We start from the raw sequence: 20,831 nt of genomic DNA on the forward strand, positions 1-20,831 counted from the left end.
CAAATTCTAAGAGCTACTGCCCTTTCCCCTTATAATTCCATCAAACACTGAATCTCTTCTTCTCCATCGTAAATTTTGAAGGATAAAACGGCCAAATAGAATCTGTGTCGTCTTTTACTTAATTTTCGCTCTGCCTATTTTCAGTGTTATTGCATGTATCCTGGTTAAATTCTCAAATATACTTCCAAACAATGTTTAGTTAAATTGTAATCACTGTGCTCTTGGAATAGGATGTGGGAAATGCAGAGGAGTTGAAAATCCAAACATCATCCACAAAGTAAGATCTATGGTTTCTCTCCCCCACCCCCATGCTTTTCACCTTGTAATTCATTTTCCCTGCTATTCTGGAAAGACCTTCCATCCAGAATCCCACCCAGACCACTCCCCACTTCCTCCTTCCTCGGGAACCCTGTAGAGGTCACACCACTCTCTCATCACTCCCCACTGCACTTGGACTAAAACCTGAGTTCTTCATGGGACTTAGTAATTCCTACCAACCACCCTGAGGCCTGGCACTGACCTGTCTATTCCTTGATCCCTTTAGGTTCATTCCAACTTAGAGCCTTTTGCATGAGTGACTACTTTCCCCTTTGCCTGGAATGTCCTTTTCTTCCACTGTCACCTTCTCACCCTTTAGTTCTACTCTCAGTTCTGAGGAGACTCTTTCTAACAGACACTCTCTCTCTGCGCACACACGTATGTACACACACACACACACAGCAATGACCCTGATGGCTCACTCTGCTTGTCTTCTTCCTGACCTTGCCCATGTTCTGAAATGACCTTGATGGCTTGCTTGCTGGCTGCATTCCCTTTTGGAATGTGAGCTCTGTGATCAGGAACCTCTGTGTTTTGTTTGTCGCTATGTCACCAGCACCCAGTAGATGCTGAATTAATATGGCTCGAACGAATGGTGGCTGAACGTTGAAGTATAAGAATGGGCAGAATCCGGAAGGGGAGGTTGACTCAGAGGAGGCACCTATGCAGGAATCTGTCTGCGTCTCTGCTGCTGGACACAGGGCAATGAGGTCATATGAGAAGTGATATTTCTGTCTTCTGCTCTTAGCTGGGGACCACCCTCCTTCCTGCCCCAGCTTAGGCTACAAGGCAGACACCGTCTGTCCAGAGGGAGATGCAGATTTCTCTGCAGCAGGGATGGCAAAAGCAGTAGCAGCGTGGGGAGGGGAGGTTGGCATCTTCAAGGTTTGATGTGGGCTCCATCCGTTGGTAGGAATCATTCAGTGAGGGTTAAAGGAAAAGCTTTCTCACCTGCATCTTCACTCAGAGTGGCCCCTCTCATGTTCCTTTGACTTTCTAGCGACTCTCAGTAAGACACCGCCCCTAAACAGGGAGGAAATCCGATACAGAATGCTCTGTGACAGTAATATTTTGATATATTTGCCTGGCCTGAATCATGATCTAATAGAACATCACTTGGAACAGAACAATGAAGCTTTCCTCTATCTGAGCAATTTAATCAGAATCTGTCTGTGATGACATTGACGTTGATTTGCTCACTGCTCCACACCCAGGACCCAGCACCATGCCTGGCACATAGTAGGCACGCACGGAATACTCCTGATCTGGATGCAGTGAAATGATTGCTGAGACTTTCAGGTGTGCGCCGCTTCGCCATACCATTCAGAATATTGCCTTCCCCTCCATTGACATATCAGACATTATCTCTCCAAGTGATAAAAAGTACAAGACTTTTTTTTCCTGGGGGCTTCATGCCTGCCAACAAGTTGAAGAAGATAATTACCTCTTTTGGACTTAGGAGTCTCTAGAACTCTAATGCTAAATGCCTTGTAGAGGGAAAGGCAAGGGCTTTGGCAATGACTTCTTCCTAAAGCAGGAAATTATCACCTCTTCTATGAAATAATGCAAATAAGAACTTGAAAGGAAGATTTGCTGCAAACAATGGTGCGTACCATATAGACCTTGACCTTGTTTTGCACATTAGACGCTTTTCTGACAAAGTAGGATGTTGTGAATATTTACATGGCAAATTCCATTTTCTCAATGACTTCCATTATTATCTCAAGAAAGGTTTTGCACAGAAAAAAAAATTGGCCTTAACACAGAAAATCACATTTTAAAAAGCATCCAGCTTTCGCTGGTGTGTAGCTTAAGTACATTTAATTCTCTCCTGCCAGAGGAATTAATCAAATGGACAATTGATCCATGCAACCTTTGCACATTCATTAAAAGCACACCCGCATTACAGTGCGTCGCACTCACTATGTCTGTTTCTTTGGAATTTCCCACCGCCTGGATGGGACTTGAATGTATAAGCAGGCACGTGGGCTCAGCACTGTCGCAGGGCCCTGGCACGATGCTAAGAGGAACTAAATGGAAATGCTTTTTCAGGCTGAACCAAAGCGATTCTCATAAGTTGTGTCTTAACCTTCGGATGGTCCTCCCTTTTGTCCCCCTCACCTTCACACACAAACGCCCCTTCAGCCCTGGGCTGTGTTAAGTAATGTTTTAATCAACCACTTACCAATTTTGAGCACCTCTTCATTTCTCAGCACCCACTGCAAGGAGGTGAGATGTCATTGTTGCAAGAGTCTTTGAAGGTGATTTCCTGGGCAAGGGCACTAGCAAAAGTCATACACTTTTTTTAAAAAGGTTTTTATCTGAGATTTTTATGGAAAAACTTAGTAATCTGTAAACAAAGAAAATGTCACCCAGAGGTAACCATTGTTAATATTGCTTCTACATGTAGACTTTGAAAAAAAATGAAATGGCAATCAAATGCTGTGTATAAAATGTCATAGATCGCTCTTTTTATATAGTTCTATAGCGTGTGTTTATTCTCTAAATAGTCTTCTAAAACATTCTAATAGCTGCATTCCCTTCGACTTACAAGTATCTCGTAATTTATCTAACATTATGGGATATTTAAGTTATATCTAGGCTTTTACTGTTAAAATTAAGACTGTCTGAACTCACTTTTATATGAATTTTTATTACATTTCTCACTAATTCACCAGGAAAGATTCCAAGAAGCAGGATAATTGGATGACACATACTTTTAAATTATTCTTGAAAAAAATGTTGCTCTCACTCTTGCTAGTTTATGAGAGTGTTCATCTCACAGAATTCTTGACAGCATTAAGTATTATTGTTAAAATATTATTAATTTTATGTTTCATTTGAAGTTGGGTGATCTTAATGACTCGCAGGCCTGAGCATTTTTATGTGTTTATTGGCTATTATATTTTCCTCTCGTGTGAATTATTTGTTACTGCCATTGCCCATTTTTTTTACTTTTATACTTATAAAGCCCCAGCCCATTTCAAGATCAGTTTAATATTCACCTTATTTTATCATAGTTTCTTTTATTTTACTTTTTCCTTTAACCTCTATAATTCTTTGTTGAACTTTTTGTCAATTGAATAAAGTGAGCATTTTCATCGAAACATTTTTAGTTACACTCTGGCCAGGTGGTTCAGTGGGATGGAGCATCATCCCATACACCTAAAGGGTTTGGGTTCTCTTCCTGGTCAGGGCACATACCTAGGTTGCAGGTTTCTATCGCTGGTCAAGGCATGTGTGGGAAGCACCCAATCTATGTTTCTCTCTCTCTCAAAACCAATGAAAAAAAATATCCTTGGGTGAGGATCTAAAACAACAACAACAAAACAAAAACAGTGACAAGTGATAGAAGTCAAGCTCAACTAACTTAAACAGAAAGTGGCCTTTTATCTCACCTACCTGGGAAATGAGTCCAGCTTGCTGTAGTGTAACCATCTCCTGAGCCTTGATAGGGTTTGCATTCTCCGATCATGGCTTCACTTTCTTCTGAGTACTGACTTCTCTCTCCCACAGATTTTCTTTGTATGGCTGGAAAGATGTTCTCCATGCCTATACCTTATGACTTTGTTGTTGTTTTTTCCGTTGATTTTTTAAAATTGTTTTATTGCTTAAAGTATTACAAAGAGTATTATATATGTCTCCTTTTTTTTCTCCCCTTGGCCCTCCCCTAGCCTCCCATGCACCCCAGTGTCTTGTGTCCATTGGTTATGCTTGTATGCATGCATACAAGTCCTTTGGTTGATCTCTTACTCCCCCTCCTGCCCCCCAACCCTCCAAGCACTTAGGCTGTTTCCAGATCTTAGCTATGGTGAATTGTGCTGCTAGGAACATAGAAGTGCATATATCCTTTCTGATTGGTGTTTCTGATTTATTGGGATATATTCATAGAAGTGGGATCACTGGGTCAAATGGGAGTTCCATTTTTAACTTTTTGAGGAAACTCCATACCGTCTTCCATAGTGGATGACTTTGGATTCAGACCCTCTCTTGCCCAGCACTGTACATCAGATTCCTTGAAGGGACTCTGATTGGTTCTGTCTCAATCATGTGCTCATCTCTGATCACCAGTGAGATCAGTATTTTGCCCAAACTTGTGCCTACCCCTGGGAGGATGGGAAATACTTTGATTGGCAGCCCCATCAGAATCCATGATGTAGTGGAGATGACTCCCAAAGTGTGGAATCCTGAGCAAGGAAAACCCACAGAAACTATCTCAGGGAGCATATGGTTTGATTTTTTTTCGTTTGTTTTTAAGTAATGAGTAATGAGTAATAGGCCCTTTTCCTTTTTGCTTTGTGATGTTTGCTCTACCATATTCAAAGTTCTGAGTCTATGAAACTACCTCAAAATAGCTATTTTGTTTCATCAGTATGTTAATTTATCTATCAGCCATACTATTTAAGGCTTGTAACTTTTCACGAATGGTAATTTTTTTATATAAAGGTCTACATCAAGCATGTAAAACTCAAAAGCTAACACGGGCCAAATAAACAAGGCATGCGACCCGTGGGCCGCGAGTTTGACATGCTGGTCTACATCATGTATCTTCATTGACTTTTTTGTTTAGCTTTTCTGTTTCCTCTTTCAAATGAACTTTAATCATTTTGTCCAGTTCCAAAATGTAAATGATTAGGGTTTTAATTGGCCAACCTTAATTCCTTCAAATTACTTTTGAATGAATAGGCATCTTTATAAAATGTGACTTATTTCTGCTTATTTATACTTTAATTATGTTTATCAGAAAAGTTTATAAGTATCTTCATATAGTATTTCTTATTGTTATCTCTAGATCTTTTAAAAATGTTTGTTGCTACTTAAGATTATATATATATATATACATATATATATATATGTAAACAACTTTATTAAGGTGTATTTTACATATCAAAAGTATCACCATTCCAAGTATACAATTCAATAACTTTCAGTAAATTTACCGAGTGGTGTAACTATCACCAAAAATCAGTTTTTCAACGGTAAGATCCCTCATGCCCATTTATAGTTAATCCTCATTCCCAACGCCAGTCACAGGCATCCACTGGATTTCTGTCTCTATAAACTTGTCTATTCTGAGCATTTCTTATAAATGGAACCATATGACGTGTGCTCTCTTGTGTCTGGCTCTGATTTTGCAGACGATTTTTGGTGCAGCCTTGGTAGAGCAGGTGTCAGTGGTTTGTTCCTCTTTATGTCTGAATAGTATTCCATTTCAGAGACATGACCCATTTGGTCTGTCCACTCACCAGTTGATGAACACAGGCTATTTTAGTTGGGGGCTATGATAAGTAATGCTGCTGTGAAATTTGTGTGTATTTCTGTAGATAAATGTTTCCATTTCTCTTGGGTGTATACCTAGGAGGGGAATTGCTGGATGGTGTGGAAGTTTTATGTTAACTTTCTAAGAAACTGTCAAACAATTTTCCAAAGTGGCTGGATCATTTGTTATCCCCACCTGCAATTTAAGAGGGTTCCTGTTCCTCCTCATCCTTACAACATAGCTTATTGTCAGCCTAATTAATTATAGCTATTCTAATGGATGTGAAGTAGTATCTTATTTGAATTTTAATTTGTACTTTTCTAATAATGATATTGAATATCCTTTCCTGTGCTCATTAGCTATCTGTATATCTTCCTTGGCATACTCTCTGTACATATATTTTGCCTATTGTTTAATTTGTCTGTTGTAAGAATTCTTTGCATATTCTGTTTGCATATATGTTTGCATATATTCTATTGCAGGTATGTTTGCAAATATTTTATCTCAGTCTGTTGCTCATCTTTCCATTTTCTTAATGGTGTATTTTGAAGTACAGAAGTTTTAAATTTTGGTGAAGTCCACTTTGTCAGTTCTTTTATGGACTGTGCTTTTGGTGTTGTAGCTAAGAAATCATTGTTTAATTTCATTATAGCTTTAACTTTCTTTACACTTGTGTAATATAAATCTCTCTTCTGTTCTGCTACCCTGTATTAATACTTGTAAGAATTTCACTCTTGATTTCTCTTGAGTTTCCTAAGTCACCTCTAGAATTTCTAATTTTATGTGAGACGTAAACATCAGATGAAGCAGAGCTATAACTACTCCAGTTCCGTTACCAGGTATGTTATCACTTTTGCGACAGAGATCATATGTCATTCATTGCTCTCAGTTCTTTGTGTCACGTTCTGAGAAAGACATTTACCAACCAGTGTAGAGCAAAAGGAATAGATTCTAAAATTGGGGGTGTTTATGCTGAAGACAGACCATTTTCAAAATTGTAAAGTTAAAATGTTATAGGGACAGATTTGACAGATGCTGAGGATGTTCTTCTATGAATGCTGTTTCTCACACTGAGCTTGAAACCTGTGAAAAGCCCAGGGTCTCCTTCCCGTGAACTGTCTAACCCAGCCGTGGGCAAACTACGGCCCGCGGGCCGGATCTGGCCCGTTTGAAATGAATAAAACTATTGAAAAAAAAGACCGTACCCTTTTATGTAATGATGTTTACTTTGAATTTATATTAATTCATACAAACACTCCATTCATGCTTTTGTTCCGGCCCTCCGGTCCAGTTTAAGAACCCATTGTGGCCCTCGAGTCAAAAAGTTTGCCCACCCCTGGTCTAACCACAGCTCCCGGTTCTGTACATGTGCAAGTGCTGGGAGACTAATCTGCACTCTCTTTTCTTACATTTTACTTTGTTGGGTCCACCTCGTCATTTTCAATTATTAAAATTATTTAGAATTTTTAAGCCACTGAATGTGTGGTAATTTTTTACATAGCAATGGAAAATGGATACAAGCCAATTAGGATGCCACCAACTCTAAGATTAGCCAGACCACATTTCTGGGATAGCCACAGCTATTCGTAACTGAAATCAGGATATAGTATCTTTGATATTTTCTTTAATCTGTCAAAAATGACTATCAAAAAAGGAAAAGCGATGTTTTATATATTTGTTATCCTAAAAAAAATACTTTGAGAGTGAATCGGCTTTCTACCTTTCTTATCTTTTCTTTCATCTCACGCTCATAAGAGCCTGATGGGGCAGATAAGAGCAAAGCCAATAGAAGTCATTTGCCCAAAGAAAACAAGAGACTTCAGCTCAATACTAGTAAGTCTTTTCAAACAACTAAAGCTGACCCAGTGTGAAAGGCGCTGCCTTCTGAAATAAGAAGTTATACCTTGCTGGGAGGAAAAGCTACAGGATCCTATGATGTATTTGAAGGCTTTAATGGGAGAGAGCCTGGCATGGGGAAAGAGCCAAACCTCTGCCCTGGTCTGTGTGGCTCAGTTGGTTGAGCGTCATCCATGTACCCAGAGGTCGCCAGTTCGATACCTGCTCAAGGCACATGCCCAGGTTACCAGTTTGATCCCCGGTAGAGGGCATGCAGGAGGCAGCCGATCGATGTTTCTCTCTCTCTCCCTCAACCTTCCTCTCTCTCTAAAGTCAATAAAAAAAGAGCCCGGATGGTGTAGCTCAGTGGTTGACCATTGACCTATGGACCAGGAGGTCATGGTTTGATTCCTGGTCAGGGCATATGCCTGGGCTTCGGGCTCAATCCCCAGTGTGGGTTGATCCCCAATGTGGGGTATATAGGAGGCAGCAGGTCAACGATTCTCTCTAATCATTGATATTTCTATCTCTCTCTCTCCCTCTCCCTTCCTCTCTAAAAATCAATAAAAATATATTTTAAAAATAAAATAAAATAAATCAGAAAACATGTTAAATAATAAATTTAGAAAAAGGAAAAGGAGCCAAACCTCTGAGGTCTCTTCCAGCACCAAAGGGTCCGTGTTCCCAATAAACAGCTAACTGAATGGACCCGTGTTAGGTTAGTTCAGTGGTTCTCAACCTTGGCTGCACATTAGAGTCACCTGGGAATCTTTTTAAAATCCTGATTTCTGGGCCTCATCCTCCGGAAATTCTGTTTCTTTGTTACTAATGTTGTGGCCCCACCCATAACAAAGAAACAGAATTTCCGGAGGATGAGGCCCAAAAATCAGGATTTTAAAAAGATTCCCAGGTGATTCTAATGTGCAGCCAAGGTTGAGAACCACTGGGTTAGTTGGTTAGACATGTGCTCGTCTTAAAGGATTACTTGCCATTCTCACAATTGCTATTGTTTTTAATGCAGCAAATTTATCCAAATTGCTTTGTACAAAGAAAATACTGTGTAATGGACCCCAATCACACATTTTTAAGGCACTAAGCTTTAATGACTTTGGCAAATTTCACAAACACTTTGTCATAGAGGCAAGAGTTGGACCAGCCTGTGTGATGGCAGTCATTGCCCTGTAGCATGATGCCCCCATCACTGGGAAACAGGCGCATACTGAAGAAGTTGGCTTGGGTGATGAAAGAAACGGACAATCTATCAAGAACACAGATGGAATCTTAGAGCAGGAGCGTGTGTCCCCAAGGACAGGACATTCTGCTGGCTTAGAGCCTGAGCATAACGCTGACCCACATGCAGGAGAGGGAAATACTGTTTCCTTCTTTTCTTTGGGTTTTCCTCATAGCCCTTTAGCTATTTCATGGCCCTGCCTTAGTTATTACAACCCCTTAAAGAGACCATGTTCTTTTCCTGAGCTTCAGTCTATCCTATATAATAAAGAGCTAATATGCTAATAAGACCTGATGGCAGAACAACCTTCCAGAACGACCAGTGGGCGGGGGGGGGGGGGTGGGGGGGACGCAGGGCCATGAGGCAGCTGGGGCTGTGAGGGCTGAGCATGAATTTCGTGCATCGGGCCTCTAGTCTGTAAATAAAGGGGTTGGATTCGTTGATCTGGGAAGTCCCTTCCAGCTCTGGAGTTCGATAATTAAGGGGGAGGCGCATATTTTAGCATTTTCCCCCAAGTGCTTCCTCAGAAGATGACCAGAAGTTCGATAGATGCTCCAAAAGAGATCGCTACCCAGTTCTGAGGATTTCTTTTGAGAGATTCTGGAGTTTTCTGTGAGAATTCTATTTTTGAGAAACCCTGTGATCCTGGATGCAGGAGAGGGAAATACTGTTCTTGGAAAGGCCCCAGTTCCAGGGAGAGGAGGCTGGGGTTGCCCTCTGGTGGAGGAGGGGACAGTCTTGGGACAGAAAGGAGAGAGAGAGAAGGGAGGAAAGTTGCCTGGGGTCCGGCCTCTACCAGTCCAGGCAGCTGGCCCTCCTCCTGGGAGGTTCAGAGTTGTGGCAGGCCCCAGTAGTTCTAGAAGAAACCTGAGGCTGGAAGAGGTGAAGGGCACAGGGGCTGATCTGGAGCCAGAACTCAGCTCAGGAGGGCAGGTATGGTTAAGGCTACACACAGGACTTTGTGAAGATCTAACTGTGAATGCTTGAGAGGAAGGAAATACTGCCAAATGGTTACAGTGACAGAACCAGGGAAATGAGACGCAATTTTTCCCCTGGACCTGACTCACCCGGCCTTGGAGCCCGCCTGACTGAGCAACAACTGTAATGTGAGTGAGTCCACAGGGGAGAGTGAGGCAGCTGTGTGAGCCCACGTAATCAGGAGTTAAGTGCAGCTCATGCTCCAATCAGCTGAGCCAACACATTCCATCACACGGGAAAGCTCCAGCTCCCGGTAGAAAAAATCAGCACCCCTCTCCTCTGTGCCTAGGGAACCTGCCTTCTAGGGTTCACTCTCAAAGGCTGAAGCAAATGTGGGAATTTTGCACTGAATTAAAGGAGGTCAGGAGCTCACTTCAAGTCTTTTCAAACCATTTTGGTTCTAGTGGAGACCCAGTCACCATCTGCATGAATGGGGTTAACTCTAGATCTCAGATTCAGAAACAGAACTCATGGCAGAGGCCCCCTCACATGGCTCCTCCCTATCCAACCTGCAGGCTGGGAGCCCAGGTATTGATTTTCCAGGTATAAAAAAATGGGGCCAATGGCACATTTGAAACAGCTTTATTGAGGTATAATATACATGCCTTAAAGTTTACCTATTACAAGTGTGCAATTCAATGATTTTTAGTAAATTCACAAGTTGTACAACCATTATCACAGCCTAGTTTAGGACACTGCCCCCCTATTCACAGTCAGTCCACACTCTCACCCCCTCCCAGGCAGCTGCTGACCTAATGTCTGTCCCTGTGTTTTCTGGACATTTCATAAATGAAATGACATAACATGGAACCTTTTGCGTCTGACTTCTTTCACTTAGCAGAATGTCTTTAAGGTTCATCCCTGTTGCCACTTGTATCAGTACTTCATTTTTTTAATGTTCCATTGCCTGGCAATGTCACATTTTGTTTACTCATTCACTATTGGTAGACATTTGGGTTGTTTTCAGTTTCTTAGTGTTATAAATACTGCTGTGAACATTCCTACCTAAGTTTGTCTGCATGCACATGCATTCTCATTTCCCTTGGGTAAATTCCTAGGACAATATGGTAATGTTTACTTTTTAAAAAACTGCCAAACTGTTTTCTGGAGTAGTTGTACCACTTCACATTCCCACCAGCAATTCCTGAGGTTTCCAATGTTTGCACATCCTTGGTAATATTTGTTCTTGTCTGCCTTTTTATTACAGCCATCCTGGTGGGTGTGTTGTGGTATCTCATTGTGGATTTAATTTACATTTTTAATGACCAATGATTTTGAGCAGCTTTTCATGTGCTTATTACCCAATGGCACACTTCCATCTAAATGGTAATACGTTTTATTTATTTATTTATTATTTCTTTAGAGAGAGTGAGTGAGAGAGAACTATTGATGTGAGCAAGAAACAATCAGTTGCCTCCCATATGCATCCCCACTGTGTTCGAACTGCCACCTTTTCGGTATACAGGAAGACAGTCCAGCCAACTGAGCCACACTGGCCAGGCTGACAAGTCTGTTGCCTCCCACATGCATCCCCACTGTGTTCGAACCCGCCACCTTTTCGGTGCACGGGAAGAACTCCAACCAACTGAGCCACACTGGCCAGGCTGACAAGTCTTTTCTTTTTTAAGTGTCAAAAACAAGCTTGAAGTTGAGTTTATTGTCATTAGTAAAAATAGTCACAGGAGGATTAAACAGACTGAATGATCAAGCCATTCATTTATGAATTTGCTTCTTTGATTTAGAATAATCATAAGGGCCTTTATGTGCTACTCTCTGGGGATGAAATGGTAAGACGTAACCCCACCTATATGTATCTTATTAAGATCTGCATGAAAGACGTGTGTTAAATACATGTAATGGTTGTAAGTGGAGTGGGAACTCTGCTGAGGGGGAACCCACATCTGCTCACTCCCCCATGTTGAGAGGTCTGGGGATGTTTAGCGGGAGACGTAAAGACAAATATGAGCCCTGAGGGGTTCGTAGCCATCAGCTGGGCAAAGACTGAAGAGGAACTCGATCCAGGTAGACTGGAAGTTCGGGGGCTGATGGGGAAGGAGAGAGGGACAAGCATAGCTCTCGTGTGTCTGGGTATCTTCATCCATCCAGGCTGCTGGAGCAGAACACCACAACTAGGGAGCTTATAAACAACAGACATTTAGTTCTGGAGGCTGGGAATTCCAGCATTAAGGCACCAGCTTGGTCATGTTCATGTGAAGGGCCTCTTTCTGCCGCGTAGATGGCTCCTTCTCGCTGAGTCCTCATGCGATGGCAGGGACAGGGGTCCCTCTGCAGCCTCTTAGGAAGGCATGAATCTCACTCATGAAGGCTCCAGCTTCATGACCTAATCACCTCCCAAAGGCTCCACCTCTTAATACCGTCATCTTCAAGGGTTAGGATTTCAACTTATGAGTTTGCGGGGAGACAAACATTCAGACCATAGCACTGGGTGAGGGAATAACTGTACATGAACAGACTCAGAGCATTGGGCTTGGGAGAGGGGAGGTCTGATAATGAGCTGAAGAAGTAGGCAGGGCAAGGTTGGGAAGGGCCTGGCAGAGTGGGGCATCGTGATCAGGTGACCTTTAGAAAGTCCTCCCCACAGCGCTGTGGGGAGCAGATGGGGCGGGCTCTAGGGTTTCCTTTTGGAAGCTGCCAGGCCTCCCCTGGGCCTCCCAGCTCTCTCTCACTAGGACCTGGCTGGGCCAGCGCTACTCATCGGCACCCGTGGCCCTGGCAATTACCCATGCCCCCGTGTTCCGCAGGTGCTACATCACCCTCACCCAGTCTCTGCATCTGACCATGAGTGGGGCTCCAGCGGGACCTGCAGGCACAGGCAAGACGGAGACCACCAAGGACCTGGGCCGCGCGCTGGGCATCATGGTCTACGTGTTTAACTGCTCAGAGCAAATGGACTACAAGGTACAGGCCTGGCTTTGGGAGGGACTAGGAATGGGGCAGTGGCCCAAACCAGGGACCCCTTATCCACGCCACCCTGGCCAGCCCAGAGGCCCCGACATGGAGAGTTCTGCTCCCTCCTCCACAGAAGACCTCGGGGCTTTGGTCCTGGAGCTTGCTTATTTTTTATCTTTAATATATTTTTATTGATTTCAGAGAGGAAGGGAGAGGGAGAGAGAGATAGAAACATCAGTGATGAGAATCATTGATCGGCTGCCTCCTGCATGCCCACTACTGGGGATTGAGCCCTCAACCCGGGCATGTGCCCTTGACCAGAATTGAACCTGGGACCCTTCAGTTCACAGGCCGACGCTCTATCCACTGAGCAAACCAGCTAGGACAGTCTTGGAGCTCACTGACTTTGTAAATCTCACACATGGAATCTGCTTCCTCTGAGGAGGTTTGCAACCACAGACGGTTTTCTTGCTTCACCTTCTTTGGGGTCTTCCTATCATCATCTGTAAAATCAAGGAGCCGAATATATATCCAAAGGCCTAAATTTCCTGTTTGACCTAGAACCACAGAAAGACTAGTAAGCAGCTCTCTTGGAGCTCACTGACCTTGTAAATCTCACACATGGAATCTGCTTCCTCTGAGGAGGTTTGCAACCACAGACGGTTTTCTTGCTTCACCTTCTTTGGGGTCTTCCTATCATCATCTGTAAAATGAAGGAGCCGAATATATATCCAAAGGCCTAAATTTCCTGTTTGACCTAGAACCACAGAAAGACTAGTAAGCAGCTCATATAAAGTCTTATTAAAATAAAAATCACATAAAAATCATATTTGTGCCCCTCTGTAAAAATGGTCATTTCCCCCAGAATACCCACAAGGGCAAAATATTCTGTAAGGGCAGGTGTGACTTCTGAAGACAGACTAGATTAACCCCTCCCTACTAGCAAGAGACCCCCACACAAGGCAAGTACAAGGCTAATGTTCTTCACTTAGGCACTTGCCACTCAGGCTCTGTGACACGGAGCCAAGCAGAGGACCCATTAGGGAACTGTTAGCCAGCAGCCTCTTCTCCTTATGTAGATTCCTTTTTAAAAAACTGTAATAATACGCTGCCTTGCTGTCTCATTGTTTTTATAACAGGGTAGCATGTAAATAAATTGAGAGTAGAAAAATAAACCAAATGCATTAAGAATAGATTAAATATTTATGTGCAAAAATCATGTGTATTGATTGCAAAATAAATTGAATTTAAAACCAATTTTAGAGATGGCAAGATAATACTTGCAGTTACCACGTTTAGATGCTTCAAATGCAGTTCACCTCTGGTAACTTTAGTGATCTCTCCTGTATATGAAATTTTGCTGTGCAGAGCATTGTAGAATCTATAGCACCATGTTTTCTCATAGTAAGCAAACAAAATAGGATGCAGACCCAGATAACTGTCTTCCTTAGTCTACACACTCTGAATTTTAACATGGTTGCTTTTATTGATTAAACACTTTAAGATAATGTTTCCTTTGAAGTCAGGCTGGAAGAAGAAAGATTTTCCCCCCTTTAATGAAATTAGCTCGCCTTAAAGATTATTTTAAGTTTTTATATTCTTCCATAGTTGAGCAATGTTGCTGAAATAAGTGTGCTCTCCCAGGAGGAACATTCTGGAGGACACACTCATGTAGATGTGAAGACCTGACATGTTGATTAAAGAAAGTCAGCGATGTCTTCTGTCACGCCAGGTCTAGCAAACGGGAACAGATGAGTTGGCCCGCAGCCAGGGGTCACTAAGGCCATTTAACCGAACCCCTTTAAAACTTTTACTTAATCCTGACTCACTGATTCCTCTAAGGCAGCAGTTCTCAACCTGTGGGTCGCCAACCTGTGGGTTGCGACCCCTTTGGGGTTGCTGAAGACCATCGGAAAACACATATGTAATTACATATGCCAGGTCTAGCAAACGGGAACAGCTGAGTTGGCCCACAGCCAGGGGTCACTAAGGCCATTTAACCGAATCCCTTTAAAACTCTTACTTAATCCTGACCCACTGATTCCTCTAAGGCAGCGGTTCTCAACCTGTGGGTCGCCAACCTGTGGGTTGAGACCCCTTTCGGGGTCGAACGACCCTTTCACAGGGGTCGCCTATGACCATTGGAAAACACATCTATAATTACATATTGTTTTTGTGATTAATCACTATGCTTTAATTATGTTCAATTTGTAACAGTGAAAAAACATCCTGCCTATCAGATATTTACATTACGATTCATAACAGTAGCCAAATTACAGTTATGAAGTAGCAACGAAAATAATTTTATGGTTGGGGGTCACCACAACATGAGGAACTGTATTAAAGGGTTGTGGCATTAGGAAGGTTGAGAACCACTGCTCTAAGGGTACAGTGTGAGAAGGGGAGTCTATCTTTAGTTTGTCTGAAAAGTGAGCAAAGCTTTGGCCGTGTAAGTCTAGACGAGACACAGGGCAGAGTACCCCAAAGTCTCTATACCCGTCCTTGGGGGTGGGGGTAGCCACAGGGAAGCACCCCAAAAGGATGGTCATCCCATCCCTTCCTGGACACTATGCATTCTTGGTAACCAGTCTCACTAAGGAGTGAGCAAAGCTTTGGCCATGTAAGTCTAGACGAGACACAGGGCAGAGTACCATCAGTGGGGATAGCCACAGGGAAGCACCCCAAAAGGATGGTCATCCCATCCCTTCCTGGACACTAAGCATCCTTGGTAACCAGTCTCACTAAGCTGTTCTCCAACCTGGTCTTCCTTTTGTTGTCCAGCGATTCAGACTACTTTCAGCACAAAGCTCACTCCAGCAATCCAGGGAATGTGAATATCACCATTGCTCAGCTTGTGCTAGGCATCATGGGAGGATACCAAAAATATAGGTAGGTAGGTAGGTAGGTAGATAGATAGATAGATAGATAGATAGATAATAGACAGATGATAGATAGACAGGTAGATAGGGCATAACCCAGTCCACTTGGAGAGACAAGAGGCGTGAAATTAGGGGAGACACCAGCCAGCATTACCCTGAGTGCTGATGTGTGTTCCACAAACTCTGAGCCCTGGATGCTCTAGATAGATAGATAGATAGATAGATAGATAATAGACAGATGATAGATAGACAGGTAGATAGGGCATAACCCAGTCCACTTGGAGAGACAAGAGGCGTGAAATTAGGGGAGACACCAGCCAGCATTACCCTGAGTGCTGATGTGTGTTCCACAAACTCTGAGCCCTGGATGCTCCAGCGTAGCGGGAGAACCACCGAGTGTGCTGAGCCTTGGAGGGTGTGAGCCCCAAGGCTGTTGAACATTTGGGGGAGTGCCAAACAGGGCATGTATGATCTAACACAGCCCAGTTTTCTATGCAGTCAATGCCCTTCCCCTGCCCCTGGGTCTGATCCCCCTGAACGCTCCTCACGGGCGGCTAGGAGGAGGAGAGGTAGGAGGGTCAGGAAGAGCTGTCACAGGGCAGCATTCTGTTATGTCATTCACGACACTCACGGCAACATATTCTGTTTGTGTATCTCCAGAGAGCAAGCTGGAAATGAGCATAGAACAGTGGCCGAGTACAAGAGAGTGGGTTGGGGATCAAGAGGAGAGAGAAGATAGGGTTGAATAAGGAGGGGCGGACACAAAGCCACTGCGAGACCTACCTTGAAGTGGTGGGCTGCAGAAAGGCCCCATGGGCTGCAGAAAGGCCCTGCGGGCTGCAGACAGGCCTCCCGGGCTCAGGGCTGAGGTCAGAAGTAGGAGCGTGATGAGAACAAGTGGTATTCAAGGAAGCCTCCTGGACGGGAGATAATGGAGACAGGAGGAGACTGGAAGGAAAGGAACTTTTTGGTAAGAGCATTGCAGTTATTCAAGCCAGAGAGGGTGAGGAGCAGATGATGGGGTAGCAAACCTGGAGAAGAAGGAATGAGAGGCTTTTAAAAGATTGAATAATACCTAGTGCACGTGGGGAGGCGTGGGTGGTGAAGCCGGGAGGGCTCAGGGGGGAGTTGGGGCCATAGTCAAGGACCCTCACAGTCCTTCTGCCACAGGAATCCTGTTAGGAGGCATCTGGTGATGGGGGGTGTGGAGGGTGGAGGCACAGACCGGTATAGAGACTTGGGAAAAAGGGAAAGTTATTGCTTTATTGCTGCTGCTGGAAAACGTATAACACTAGCCACTTTCTCTGGAAACGGTTGCAGTTTGACTGCTCGTGTCTTCTTTATATTTTAGCACCAAGACTTTCCCCCTGGGCCTCAGATTGGAGATGCTATTGCTGAAGCATCGAATGGTTTGGAACCTAAAACTCTCTGGGTTCTTTTTGACTTCCGGTAGCAGCAACCCCGTGGAACACCCACTCCTTGGAACCTGCTCGCTTGATTTCTGAAACATTAAACTTCCACCTTCTCCTTCCTCTCTGGTCTTCCTTCTGAGTTTCAGTTTCTGATTCTCTTTCATGTTTTCCAGTTTTACCCGGGCACTGACGGCGCCCTAACCTGCCTTCCAGCTTACGTCCTCTCTTCACTGGTCGGTGGGGGTCTCCATTCAGATGCCCTCGCCTGGTACTTGGCTCTCACTCTCCTCCCAGGAAGTACCTGCTAACTCCTGTCGTCCTCCAGGCCAGATTCCTCGACCCATTAATATAGGGATGGGGAACCTCTTTTCTGCCAAGGGCCATTTGAATATTTATAACATCATTCCTGGGTCATAAAAACTTACCAACTTAAAAATTAGCCTGTTATATTTGATCAATCATGTAATTTACTCATCCCTAATGCCTTGGCAGGGCCAGACCAAATGATTTCGAGGGCTTTATACGGCCCACGGGCTGGACGTTCCCCACCTCTGCATTAATATGAATAATCTCATTTTTCTCTGCGGTCCAGGGTGGAAATTCTGAGATATTCTGATAGTTTCATATCCTTCCCTCTGTAGTTCCGATCAGTCGCCAATGCTGACTCTTCCTTCAGCAGGCCTCCTGCTTCCAGGTCTTCAACCCTACTCTTCTTGTCCTCACCCCAGCCCAGAGTCTCACCACCTTATGCAAGGCAACACCACAGCCTAGAGCAGCCGTGGGCAAACTACGGCCTGCGAGCCGGACCCGGCCCATTTGAAATGAATAAAACTAAAAAAATAAAGACTGTACCCTTTTATGTAATGATGTTTACTTTGAATTTATATTAGTTCACACAACCACTCCATACATGCTTTTGTTCCGGCCCTCCGGTCCAGTTTAAGAACCCATTGTGGCCCTCGAGTCAAAAAGTTTGCCCACCCCTGGCCTAGAGCCACTGTACAGTGGGGGTGGTTCAAAAATAGGGCCAGGCGGAGTCCTGGGGTTCTGTACAAGCCCCCAGGGGGAAAGACTGCAGGAGTGCCAAGTATCTACCTCTGAAAACTCTACCTTTTGCCATTTTATATATTGGGTATGCACTTGATGAAAGGGAGCCACAACCTGAAAACGCTGTCACTTATATGCATATATGCATAGCCCGTGGGCAGACAATCTTGTGGGAAAGACCTGGGCACAGGTCAGGCGTGGGGTGGAGGGTGCCAATGGGGGATAAAAGGGGAACATGTGTAATACTTTCAACAACATACATGTTTAAAAACCCTCCATTAATGTGGGAAAGCATAGCTTTTGCTTCCTGAACTTCCACTTAAGTATGTGTGACATTTGCCAGGTTGTTGTTGTTATTCCAAATATAATAATAGATATTACTATATATCTCAAATGTTATATATACATATATCCTCATGAATATAGCAATAGCCAGCCTGGAACTTGTAGTACCTCCTAGAGCAGTGATGGCGAATCTATGACACGCGTGTCAGAGGTGACACATGAACTCATTTTTTTGGTTGATTTTTCTTTGTTAAATGGCATTTAAATATATAAAATAAATATCAAAAATATGTCATTGTTTTACTATGTTTGCAAATATCAAAAAATTTCTATATGTGACACGGCACCAGAGTTAAGTTAGGGTTTTTCAAAATGCTGACGCACTGAGCTCAAAAGCTTTGCCATCACTGAGATGTGAATGCTCCATCTGAAATAGCCACATCACCCTCATTTAAGACTCCAGTGGGACTTACCATCTGACGGCCTTGTTTTTGTGTCATTGTCGGGTCTCCCCACTAGAACGTAAGCCCCATGGAAACAGGGGCTTTGTCTCCCTGGTTCACTGCTGGCTCCTCAGGACCTAGTACAGTTCCCCTCACATCATACAGACTCAGTAAGCATTTGCATCAATATAGGAATCATTGAATTCAAGGAGCTTAATAAAAGGTGGTGTTTATTCTTCCCTCTCTTTTCAAAGTCTGCCCCACATCCAACTTAGCATATGCAATGTGAGACAGGTTCTGCTAAAAATGTTGATTTAATGATATTTTTCTGTGTTCCAAACCTCCAAAGATTCCTTTTGATAATTCAAGTGTTTTCATAGCCATGACCCTCTTTCGTAATTCAACTTTCCAGCTGAAATTCACCTTTATTTTTCTGTGGAAACATCATGATTTTGCTCATAATCTTTCCTCTGCCAGGAAAGCCCTCCCCTCCCATTATGCCCACACGGATACTATTATCCCATCAAGCCAGCATTTCCAATGCATGTTCTGAAGGTACCATATGGTTCTGTCGGATGCCAAGCCCCAGATCTTGTGACTTCTGTTCTTGTGCTCTTTCCACTAATGTTTGCCAGAGTGCACTCTGAGAAAGCCAGGGACCACATAAGGAGAAACAAAGTCCATATGAAAAATCCAGCCACCTAAAACAGTTGAAGTGAATTAATTGTGCAGGACTTCTCGGGGCTCTTAAAATGCTAATATATGTTGTAAATTGGGTTATTAAATGTGTGTTTCCCAGATTTGCTTGACCAAAGAGCCTCAGCTTCAAGGAGCATCTTCCGGGTTTGGCATTCCGTGAAACAAACTTTGGAAAGTGCTGCTGTAATGTTATCTGAAATTCACCTCTGGCCAAACTGATTACTCCTGGGCACTTTGACCCATTCCTCTGAACTTGTCTGTAACCTTGGTGGCTTATGTTGTCCCTCGGCACCGCTGCTTGTGTAGCAATTTACTTATTTTCTTTGTGCACCTTATCTCCACAACCTGACCAGAAGTTCTTAGAGAAACCGAGCCCCCTGAGCCTAGCACATGAGCTGTGCAGAGCTGGTGGTCAAACAAGGCCCACTCAGTAAATGAATGGGGCTCTCCTACTATTTGCGTTTTCCCAGCACTTTCATGATAGCTCCTTGCCAATGACCTTGGGAGTGTCGGCCAGTAACCTCTCTGGTTCTATGGCTCCATGGTTTACTAGTTCATGCAGGATGCTCAGAATGGTTTTTATTTTTAGGACAGATACACATCTGCCCTCTGAAATTCTTTCCTTGCTCTCATTAGAAAGACTTACCTGCAGTTTATTTTCTATAGATGTTATCGCTCCTGCCCCACCTCCAGCTTCCTGTTGCCCTGGAAACCTGGGCATTCAGGCAGGGCTTTAAAGATACAGACATAAACTTTTTCATCAGCACATGCCAAAGGCTGAGTGGCAGACTTTTTGTCTGCCTGGTGCAAGAAAATATTTTATTCATTTCCTGGGATTTTGAAAGCTACAGAATCAACAGTAATGCAAGCCCGATGACATTTGAAAGGGATTTTGTTCTAAGTGTCTTGAAAAGGTTCTGTTTGATCCTGTGACTTTTGTTGGCACCCACAGCCATAAAAAATTTAATTGTCTTGAAATTTTAATACAAGTTCCTAACCCGGGGTCTGTAGGGGTCTGGAAGTATCTATGATAAAGAGGATGGAAATGACTTAGGTGTGTATTGATAAGCCAGGCATGATAGTCATTTAATCTTTGTACGTTTCATTGCAGTCTTGCGGCAACATCTACAAGGGCCTTGCTCAGACCGGTGCCTGGGGCTGTTTTGATGAATTTAATCGAATCTCCGTGGAGGTCCTGTCGGTGGTGGCAGTACAGGTATGGGGGCCAGAAGTTGCTAGAAGCCCTGTGGTTTCCATGCTGAGCACTGCACTGCGTAAGTCTGCATCCTCTTGTTTTCAACCTGTCCTCCTTCTCCCCTTCCCTGTCCCCCTCCCTCCTTGCATTTCATGCCCCTTCCTCCACCCTCTAAATCAGGCCTGAGAGCAGGACAGGGAACCCTGCAGGTCCCTACCGAGGGGGACCCATTTATGCTGTGGGACTCCATGTCCTCCTCGGTACAGTGGGACCCAAGGACAGCCAGCTCACCGGCTGCCCAGGTGAGGAAAGGGGCCCTCGATGGCGGAGCCAGCTCC

The 20,831-nt window shown here is 43.8% G+C and overlaps 1 protein-coding gene across 1 annotated transcript in view; it reads left to right on the forward strand.

Moving 5' to 3' along the window:
- Positions 1-20,831, forward strand: part of LOC102760149 (dynein heavy chain 9, axonemal) — a 194,745-nt gene that overhangs the window by 100,145 nt on the left and 73,769 nt on the right. Inside the window, exons 27-28 of the mRNA XM_015562544.1 lie at positions 12,386-12,542; positions 20,410-20,514. Of these exons, the coding sequence (XP_015418030.1) occupies positions 12,386-12,542; positions 20,410-20,514 (262 nt within the window). The remainder of the gene's footprint in view (positions 1-12,385; positions 12,543-20,409; positions 20,515-20,831) is intronic.

Source organism: Myotis davidii, unplaced genomic scaffold (genome assembly GCF_000327345.1).
Source record: "Myotis davidii unplaced genomic scaffold, ASM32734v1 scaffold37, whole genome shotgun sequence".
Classification (NCBI taxonomy): domain Eukaryota; kingdom Metazoa; phylum Chordata; class Mammalia; order Chiroptera; family Vespertilionidae; genus Myotis; species Myotis davidii.